The sequence below is a fragment of the Eleutherodactylus coqui genome, chromosome 10 (genome assembly GCF_035609145.1).
Source record: "Eleutherodactylus coqui strain aEleCoq1 chromosome 10, aEleCoq1.hap1, whole genome shotgun sequence".
Lineage (NCBI taxonomy): Eukaryota > Metazoa > Chordata > Amphibia > Anura > Eleutherodactylidae > Eleutherodactylus > Eleutherodactylus coqui.
The window spans coordinates 9953376-9963963 of record NC_089846.1 but is presented as its reverse complement, the minus strand read 5'-3'; the positions used below and the strand labels follow the sequence as shown (position 1 = coordinate 9963963).

The 10588-nt window shown below is 45.4% G+C and overlaps 1 protein-coding gene across 1 annotated transcript; it reads left to right on the top strand.

Moving 5' to 3' along the window:
* The first annotated feature begins 206 nt into the window (after positions 1-206).
* PRDM12 (PR/SET domain 12) lies at positions 207-10093 on the top strand. The gene is made up of 5 exons (XM_066579736.1): positions 207-529; positions 2863-3053; positions 3687-3842; positions 8111-8222; positions 8456-10093. Exons 1-5 carry the CDS (start codon positions 307-309, stop codon positions 8839-8841), a joined length of 1068 nt encoding a protein of 355 aa, XP_066435833.1. The 5' UTR covers positions 207-306; the 3' UTR covers positions 8842-10093.
* The last annotated feature ends 495 nt before the right edge of the window (positions 10094-10588 follow it).

Genomic DNA, 10588 nt, shown 5'->3' with positions numbered 1-10588 from the left:
GGACTGTCTCTCCCCTCCTCCCCACCTTCCTTCTCTCCTCTGCTCCCTCTTAATCTTGCAGTCTCTCAGGGGAGGAGGGGGCTCTCTTCTCCTGTGGAACAAGTCTATCTTACAACGTCAGGGAGGTCATTAATAACCAATTAGGAGGGTCATTCAGGCCCATATAAAGAGGGAAGGGCTGCTGCAAGGAGGATTGTGCTACAGTTTGCAACTTGGAGGAGGTAGAGGCTGCTCAGGGGGGGTGACTCCACAGTCCTACTGCACCAGGTGACAGCACTCCTACTACCAACCAGCCTCACCAGACCCATGATGGGCTCAGTGCTCCCCGCAGAAGCCTTGGTCCTCAAGACTGGCCTGAAGCAGCCGGGTCTGTCCCTGGCTGAGATGATCACTTCGGACATTCTGCACAGCTTCCTCTATGGGCGCTGGAGGAACGTCCTGGGGGAGCAGCTGTTTGAGGAGAAGAGTAACCACAGCAGCCCCAAAACCGCCTTCACAGCGGAGGTCCTGGCACAGTCATTCTCTGGAGGTAAGTGCCCACCACATACCCCATATTGGCAGCAGCCTGCACCTCTGCTGCAGCTTCACATTCATGGCGCGACTTTTCTGGTCCAACTGAAGGAATAAAAGTCGTACTTTGTAACATTTTTATTATTTTGTATCTTTTTTTTAGTATTAATCTTTTAGCTACATTTTTTCAACTACTGAGAATGATGGTGGTGACGATCCTTCATTGCACAACTTTTCTTGTGCAACAGGAAGAATACATGTTGCAATTTTTACGTATTTGGAACATTATTATTGTTGCCATTTTATAGGAATTTTAGTATTCATATACTTTTTGTTCCATTTTCCCACAACTGAGGATGATGGTAGTGATGATCCTTCATCTCAGTTCCCATCATAATCTCCTATTTACCAACCGACCCTGAAATCCTCGCTTTTCTCCCAGCGTCCCCTCCACCCCCCCGACTCTCCCAGTGTCGCCCCCCATTTCCCCGCGGTTGAGCAGGGCATGTAATAGAGTCAGACTGGGAAAGAAAAGCTTTTACATTCATTTAGTTAACTTGAGTTTGACCTGAGAAAAAGTTTCCACTTAAACCAACTTAAAAAGAATCCAGAGAAGAAAAAAGTCGCCCATTCTTTCAGATGTCTCAGGTCCTCATTCCTCATTCATCACTCTGCGCCCCATCCAGCTCCCTGCTCCTGGCATCCGTGAAGGGGGCATTATGACTCCCATTATCCTCTATGTTCCTTTCCTAATTGACCATGAAGACTAATTCCATCAGCATTCACTTGATGTCAAGCAGCTAATCTCCCCATTTTGTTGGTGGAATTCCTCCAGCTTTGGAGCAAGTCCTCACTACATGATGCTCCAGTGTCTCTGCGACACTTTCCATACAGACTAATGAATTTAGAATGAGTCATTTCTTTCTTGTTGGGTTTCATGAATGCCCATCATTTTACCAGTGTGACAAATTGCTGGACGGGTAGATGGGGGGACACTATTTAACCTCTGTCTACACAACAAATAGCCTCCATCTCCGCTATTGTCGCAGGTTCCGTGTTAAATAAAATCCCCTTCGGTCCTATTCACTTGCGCCTTTTTCTCAGAAGTTTGGAACTCTGTCTTTTATACAGTGGCGCAAAATTTGGTATTAGCGCAAAAAACGCAGAGAGTTCACCCATATAGGAATTGAATTTAGAGTCCGAATTGTTAAATTTCGTTGCGGATTTATATAAATCTGCGAAATAAGGTTGATATAATGGACAGAATTGTGTGGCTGAGAATTATATACAACGAGGAAATTGTTGGGAAATATCTATTTGATGAAAAGCCGAAAACTTGTCGCTTACTAGAGATGACATTTATTATTATTGAGACCAATTAATCTGTTCTCGGATTTGATCATCTTAATGCAGGATTGTAGTAATAGATATTCTGGGTCGTTTATACTATTTGTTTCCTATTTAAAGGATTAAGATGCTCAAAGATTTGTTATATTCTTAGTTGATGATGAAAATTTCTTGAGTGCCGGTAATGGATGGCTGCAGGATACTGAGCAAATGTCGGGAGTTGTACTCCCCGGGCATTAAAAGGTCTACAAAGTTGTACTTTACCGGGCATTGAAAGGTTTGCAACCCCAGATGTTTGTACCCCACCGGGCAAGTCTCACACCCCTAAATGTCGGGAGTTGTACTACACCGAGTATTGAAAGGTCTCACACCCCTAAATGTCGGGAGTTGTACTCCCCGGGCATTAAAAGGTCTACAAAGTTGTACTTTACCGGGCATTGAAAGGTTTGCAACCCCAGATGTTTGTACCCCACCGGGCAAGTCTCACACCCCTAAATGTCGGGAGTTGCACTCCTCCGAATATTGAAAGGTCTCACACTCCTAATTGGCTGGTGTTGTACTCCATCGAGCATTGGAAGGTTTCACACCCCTAAATGCCGGGAGTTGTACTCCACCGCTCATTAAAAGATTTGCAACCCCAATATTTCGGCACTTGTACCCCGCCGGGCTAGTCTAACACCCCTAAAAGTCGGGATTTGCACTCCACCGAGTATAGAATAGTCTCACATCACCAGATGCCAGGAGTTATACTCCACCGGGCATGCAAGGGTCTCACACCCCTAAATGTCGGGAGTTGTGCTCCATCCTCATATGTTGGGGTGCAGGCTGTGGAACTTTGCGGCAATTTGGTAACTGTTTTCTTGCAGCATGACGCACTGCAGCCGACAGTCACCTGCAGCCCCCTGTCCTACCTAAGTGGAGTGTGAAATAGTCGTCAGCTTTCTGAATGTTGTGCTGCAGAGCAGCTTCCAGCGCATCAGCTGATCGTGGTCCTTTCTCCTGCAGAGGTCCAGAAGCTCTCCAGCCTGGTGCTGCCCACCGAGGTCATCATCGCCCAGAGCTCCATACCGGGGGAAGGGCTGGGAATCTTCTCCAAGACTTGGATCAAAGCTGGGACTGAGATGGGCCCTTTCACCGGCAGAGTCATCTCCCCGGAGCATGTGGACCTGTGCAAGAACAACAACCTGATGTGGGAGGTGAGTAGTCCCAGGGGCACCCACCGCTGGGACGTGCAGGGTGGGGGTCACAGAAGATCAGATGATAACCCCCAGGGGAGGAACTGAATGAGGTGAACGGGATCCAGCAGACTGGGAGATTAATGGAGTCCATTGATGTCCACCACAGGGTTGCTTTATTGTCTGTGGTGTCAGCCAATGAAGGGGGGGGGGGGGGGGGATCTGTCTATCACCTAAAAACACCCCCTACTCCCATCATTGTCTGCAGAGAAGGCCCACCGTTTTTATAGGGCAGTGGTCTGCAGGCCTGGCTGTCATGGCATGCTGGAAGTTGTGGTGTTACATGAACTGAAGAGCCATGTAGTGTAAGGAAGGGTGAGGCTGGGTCACCTCCATCAATGACATCAATTACCTCTTGTAATCTCATGGTGATTATCTGTGTGATCAGCAATTACTCAACACAATGACCAGGGGGGGCAAGAAGGGAAAGCCTGGGGCTGATGGGAAATTCTAAAGAGGGAAATAGATGAAGAGAAAGAGAAAAAATGGATAGATAGATACATAGATATGAGATAATAGATAGGAGATAGATGTTTCTTGTATGAATCCCCACATTCTCAGTTAACACATTATTTACCCCTTTTTCCTTTCTAGGTCTTCAATGAAGATAGCACCGTGCGCTATTTTATTGACGCCAGTCAGGAGGATCACCGTAGCTGGATGACATACATCAAATGTGCCCGGAATGAGCAGGAACAGAACTTGGAGGTGGTTCAGATCGGGAACAGCATCTTCTACAAGGCCATTGAGGTAATACTCTCATCATCTGCAGCACACACCTCTGAGGACAGGTCTAAACACAGACCAATGTAGAACATTTCAAAATTTTTTTAACTTCTGGATAAATTGCAATTGGGGTTCACGCTCAGCGCCCCCCTCAGGTCTCCACTGGACAGTGCAGTCATTTCAGATAACATCTAGAATAATTTAAAAACAGGTTCCCATGGGTTGGCATTGGGCCCAGCACCCCGCAACTTATCACCTTGTAGCCCTTTTAGATAGTGTGCGAAAAATTTTAGAAGATTGGTTGACTCTATAATATTTAGGGTTCAGCTAAGATCTGGAACATTCTTGTCATCGTGACCCCTCATGCCACCTCTAGGGCTGGTAATGGCTTCCACTGATCAGCTATAACAATAGGATTTGCTGGTATTTCCGTGGCGCAGCGGGAAGGGCGACTCTTCTCTTCTAACAGGAAAAAATCAATTTGGCGTCTAACAAATGGCAGGTTACGGTGAATGCGCGTTGAGCTAAGCGATGTTTACAGATGTCTCCTCCATACGAGTCTTGAGTGCGGCCGTGTCTGTAAACATCACTTACTTAATAGAAGCTTCTGAGCACCCGGCCATTTTTTGATTTGCCTTTGACAAGCGATGTAATTTTTCTTTTTTTGTAAGGTGAGAGGGGGGGGGGGGGTGGGGGGCGGCTGAACCTCAATGGTTCTAAATGTCACGTAAGCTGACGCACAAAGGACAGGCGGTGGGATCCCAGACTCTGTAGACTCAACGCAGCCTGTACTCTGGCTCAAGGTCACCGCTCTGCGGCATTGTTGGGAAGCCAGTATAAGACACAGCGAGCCCCAGTTCAGCACGCTTACTATTCATCGCACTAGAGCATGGTAACCTCCTGTTCACCGAGTGTCCTTGGTAACCAAGGATCTCAACCCAGGAGTCAAAGGAGACACCAGGCGGCACACAGGGGGGACTGGAGCACAAACTCCTTGCAGAGGTGACACAAAAAGAGAAACATGAGCAATAAGAGTTGCTGACCGATTCCACCGCCTAGCGTGGGGGCGCCGCAGGTCCAGACTTCAAGATTCTTTTGTCCTTTAAGTCAAACCACTTGGACTTCTAAGTTCAACCCAATACAGTCCTACTTCTGACCTTAAGAAGACTCCAAACCCAATAGAGCATTGGATCTACCGTTCCCAGTTATCAGCCGTTTCATGCCAGCTACAGGAGAGGTGCACGCCTATTGTCCCCTATTAAAGGTGGGCAACTAAAGCAATAAATGGAAAAGGCGGACTACAATACCCAATTTGTGTTAGTCTAGGCTAAGGACCAACTAAATGCCTATGTTAGGGGCATAGCAAAAGGCTCACGGCCCCAGTGCAAGAGTCCAGTGGGCCCCTCCTTTAACTACTCTCTATGGAAGCTGGCTATAGATTGCCCGGTACTTTCTGCTGCATCGCTGGGTCTCTTCTGAGACCCACTAACACTAGCAGCCGGGGGCACAAGTTCCAAAACATAATTCAGCTATATTACAAAAATATACATATATACACATATCGGATACATCTATTTTTATTACATAGCGAACTCAGATACAGTAAGTAGCTCTAGTAGATCACTAAATAATGCAGTTACCATATAATAGCCAGATACCAGCTCTATGCAGTGATAGTGAATACCGTGTCATTACCTCCACTGATAGTGATTACAGTGCAGTTACCTCCAGTGAGTTCATCCCTCATTGGTGACATCTGTTTTTGTTTTTTAACTTCATTTTGGTCCAGGCCACCACAAAGACTTCTTTCAGCCATGACTCACCTCTGCACATTCTTCCTATCTTGCCGCTACCCCATTTCTCTTTCAGTGCCCTCTTCCATACTAATGCCTCTTTTTGTGCCTTCAAACGTAATTGTGTTTCCAGCGGTAGTAGTGCCCCTCTGTGTCCCCACAAAGCAATTGTGCCCTCGCTATGTACCCAAAGTAATAGTGCCAACAAAATAATAGTTCCCCCTTGTACCCTCAATGCCATTCTTCCCCTTCTGTGTCCCTTATAGTGCTGCCAGAGCAATAGTGCTCCCTCTGTGCTTCAAAGTAACAGTGCCCCTTTAGGACGCCAAATTAATTGTGCCCCTCAAGGCAATTATGGCGCTCTGTGTCCCCAAATTAATTGAGTCAGGGCTGCTGTTTCCACCATCTCCCCACACTGATCAGGGACCCAGAGCGCAGTGTGTGTGTAGCCAGACTCCTCCCCTGCCAATCGCATGCTCTCAGAGGTCAGCATGTGCACAAGAGAGCAGGAGATTGGCTGGGGGAGGAGTCAGACTAAATATACAGGCTGTGTGCTGGAGCGGGGATCAGTGAGTTTCATCCCACCGCTACATTTCAGGGGGGGAGGGAAGCTGGAGACAGCAGCCATGGCTGCCACTGTGATGAGTGGAACTCTTGGGCCCCCCTGGTTTAGGGACTGCAAGTGCAACCTGTGTGAACCATATTGCTACATCAATGAACTATGCATAAATATATCAGAGGACAGTACAGAGATCTCTCCCATCATCAATTTATCCCCAGGACTGTAACAAGGGGGCGCTCTAATAACTATGTATAGATATATCAGGGGTCAGTACAGAGATCTCTCCCATCATCTATTTATCCCCAGGACTGTAACAAGGGGGCGCTCTAATAACTATGTATAGATATATCAGGGGTCAGTACAGAGATCTCCCATCATCAATTTATCCCCAGGACTGTAACAAGGGGGCGCTCTAATAACTATGTATAGATATATCAGGGGTCAGTACAGAGATCTCTCCCATCATCTATTTATCCCCGGGACTGTAACAAGGGGGCGCTCTAATAACTATGTATAGATATATCAGGGGTCAGTACAGAGATCTCTCCCGTCATCTATTATACCCAGGACTGTAACAAGGCGGCGCTCTAATAACTATGTATAGATATATCAGGGGTCAGTACAGAGATCTCTCCCGTCATCTATTATACCCAGGACTGTAACAAGGCGGCGCTCTAATAACTATGCATAATATGTCAGAGGTCAGTACAGAGATCTCTCCCATCATCTACCTATACCCAGGACTGTAACAAGGTAGCGCTGTAATAACTATGTACAGATATATTAGGGGTCATAACAGAGATCTCTTCCATCATCTATTTATACCCGAACTCACTAAAAGAGGGTCCTGGAGTGTAATAACATTACATGTTATATCACTAGATCACTGCAGATGGAGAATGATCCTGTGATTTACTCTAATGCCGGATTCGGAGTCGGGAAAGCATTTTTTCCCTGAGATGAGAATTGGCTTCTACCTTATGGGGGACGGGGGTTACCTTCTTCTAGATCAACATTGAAGGATAATCGGCTGAACTAGATAAACGGAGGGCTTATATCAGCTATACATACTGTTATTATGTTACCCTATATAAGAGCTGTCAAATGATTCAGGTGGTAACATAATGTTGTATATTAGCCGTTTAGTCGTTCACGACCCTCGGCGACCCTAAATGCGAGCTCCTTCTATGTTTTTCGGTTTTGCACTGCTTCTTTCAGTTGTCTGATATCCATGCCAGTATCAGCTTGATATTGTCACCGAGGTTCGTGAACGACTAAACGGCTAACAACAACATTATCTTATCACGCAATTTCTAATTATATGACCGAGCTCACATGCCTTGTGTGCGGGCGTGCCGCACGCTTATCTCTTGCATGAAAAGGTAACAATTATGCAATAACGTGTACTTGCTGCGTCACGCCAAACCCCATGCACTATCTTGGCATGTATGTGCGCGTAATACACACCAAGACAGAACACGCGCGAAAAAAACCGCAAGTATGAGCGTTCCAATACAAATCAATGAGCCATTGGCATTGATTGTCACGTACAATGACAATATGCCCGTGTGAGACTGGCCTAATACTGAATGACAGGAGATGGAAAAACCTCCCTGCCCACCCATCATTACTTTATATCACATATCTTTAGTACTGATATAATCTCCAGAGACATTTACATCATATATGTGATATCAGCCACTCCTCTTATAACGCCCCAGTGCTGATATATCCTCCAGAGACATTTACATCATGTGTGATTGATATCAGCCGCTCCTCCTATGACGCTCCAGCACCGATATAATCTGATATATCAGCTACTCCTCTTACAACATTATTTTATTGACCTTTGTCTCTGTTCTATTTGATGCTGCAGTGCATGATGGGATGCCATGATGGCCGCCAGTCCCTAAATGTGTCTGTTTCTTTTCCCACAGACAATCCCTCCAGACCAGGAGCTGCTGGTGTGGTATAGCAATTCTCAAAACAGCTTCCTTGGTATCCCCGGTGTGCCCGGCATAGAAGAGGAGCAGAAGAAGAACAAACATGGTGAGTGGCGGGGCCACAGCAGGGCAGGCATGGATATAGTCATGGCCTAAGAGCTGGCTGCAAGTACCTAATCTAGTAGCAAAATTTTTAATTTCAACTCATCCTGCATTATCCTGACCTGTCCAGCAGGGGTCACTGACCCAGAAGAGCCACATTTTGGGAATGGGGGAGGAATAAAAAAATTCAATTTATTTTTGTGATTTTTACCTATTTTCCCCCTTGTTCACCCTCAGATGATTTTGGCGGCGTGGATTCCTCTGCACCAGTACTGTCCGGCCGTATGCGCTGTGTAATCTGCCATAGAGGCTTTAACTCCCGCAGCAACCTACGCTCTCACATGAGGATCCACACCCTGGACAAACCCTTTGTGTGCCGCTTCTGCAACCGTCGATTCAGCCAGTCTTCCACCCTGCGTAACCATGTCCGACTGCACACCGGGGAGCGCCCGTATAAATGCCAGGTCTGCCAGAGTGCCTACTCACAGCTGGCTGGCCTCCGCGCCCACCAGAAAAGTGCGAGGCACCGTCCACCAAATAACTCCATGCAGCCTCACTCCCCTACCCTGCCCGTGCCACACCCGGCCTCCCTGGCACACCATATCCCCACCATGGTGTTGTGAAGAGAGACGTCTAGAGACTTTTCCATTAGCATAAGTTACGGCCTTGGACTGTGGTGGCTTCTATCACTATTTACCGTTTCTGTCTCTACCAACTGTCCTCGAAATTTTTAGGGCGGCCACATACATAATATAGTTGTTGGCCGATTGCTAGATGGCCGATAGCTATCTCTACTGATCCCCTTGCACACATGAACGCTCGTTCAACCAACAGCTGTCTCTTCTGACCACCCCCCACATGAATGCTCATTCGGCCGACAGCTTTTTTTCCCGATACTTTCCAAATACACGTATGCTTATTTCAGCCAAGTATGCATGCGCTCTGAGTGTACAGAGGGAAGAACGCCGCTACCAGACTCTTCTGTCCCCTCCAGAATCCTCTGGCATTGGCTTATCTCCCCCAAAAATAAAAGGATCAGGCAGTTGAAATCTAGCTGCTCGATCCTTATCTCCCCGGCCATCTGCTATTGGGGGAGAGTCAGGAGGCCCCTGTACACATTGGATGATTGTCCAGTCCTGCCAAAATCGGCAGGTTCAGCAATATGCATCTAATGTTTATGGTCAGCCTTTGTCTATACCAAAAATGATGGCAGAGGACACTGGTCACATAAGACTGGATACATGTCACCTATATATGGGGCACCAAGCGGCTCTTGAGTTACTATTACTTCTAAGAGGCTCATATGGCATCATACAGAATTGCTGCCACCACAGTGCATAGGTGAGGTGTATCGCTACCATGGGAACCCTATACATATAAAGTACCCTAGCTGTTGCATTGTATATGCAATCATTTAACACATGTGGAGGATAAACCATTGTTATCGGCACCCGGCAATCATGACTGTGAGAAAAGCAAAGAAAAACATTTTTTGGGGAAAAATTCAGTCCTAGAATTTTTGTAAAGACTTTCTCCAATTTTACCCAAATGACGGTTTTCTGCCATCACATTCCAAGGCTGGTTGTATAAACAAGTGTATAAATAAAGAAATCTATAAATCTCTATATAAATATCTATACATAGACATGAAGTAAAGATCCTATCTATGACCGCTATAGTATATATATATACAGCTCCACTAGAAGGGCAGGAGAAATCCTCGAATGAGTCACTTTATATCCTGTACATATTTTATGCATAATCTTTGCTAAGATCGCCGGAATATTCTATGTATTATACCTGTAAGTAATTTGTACCTCTCTGTATCTATCACATATTCCCAATAAAAGAAGAAAATTTATTTTGTGAAATTAATTACTTGGAAAAGAATTCTAATTTTCTTTATTTTATTTACTTCTTCATTTTAATGTCATTTCTTTTTTTAAATCCAGATTATAATTTACAATTCACTTTGGTTTTCTGCGTTTCTATATGGGGCGGTTCTATTGCGGCCTGGTTTTAATGTTTTGGCCTAGATGTTCTCCTGGTATTATTGGAGTAAATTGAGTTTACGGTATTTAGTACAATACATTTTTAAAATCAAAATCTTGTGACGGTAAAAAACAAAAAAAATGTATAAAAAAAGACTATAAAAAATCGTCATCTTTAACGCTGCAAGTATTCTTCTTTTGTATTTCCAAAGTGTAGAAAATTGATCTGTCGATAAAAAAACAAAGACAAACTCGTTCTCATCATAATCTTCATTTCCAATCAATTTCTAGGTTGTGAGGAGGGGGGCGAGGTTTTAACGATGTTCTCTACAAAATACTAAATAAATCAAGCTATCCACCTATCTATCTCCTATCTATC

Coding starts and splice junctions, on each gene's coding strand:
- PRDM12 (XM_066579736.1), top strand. CDS start 307: ATGATGGGCTCAGTGCTCCCCGCAGAAGCCTTGGTCCTCAAGACTGGC. Junction 530..2,862: donor GGCACAGTCATTCTCTGGAG/GTAAGTGCCCAC, acceptor TTTCTCCTGCAG/AGGTCCAGAAGCTCTCCAGC. Junction 3,843..8,110: donor TCTTCTACAAGGCCATTGAG/GTAATACTCTCA, acceptor CTTTTCCCACAG/ACAATCCCTCCAGACCAGGA.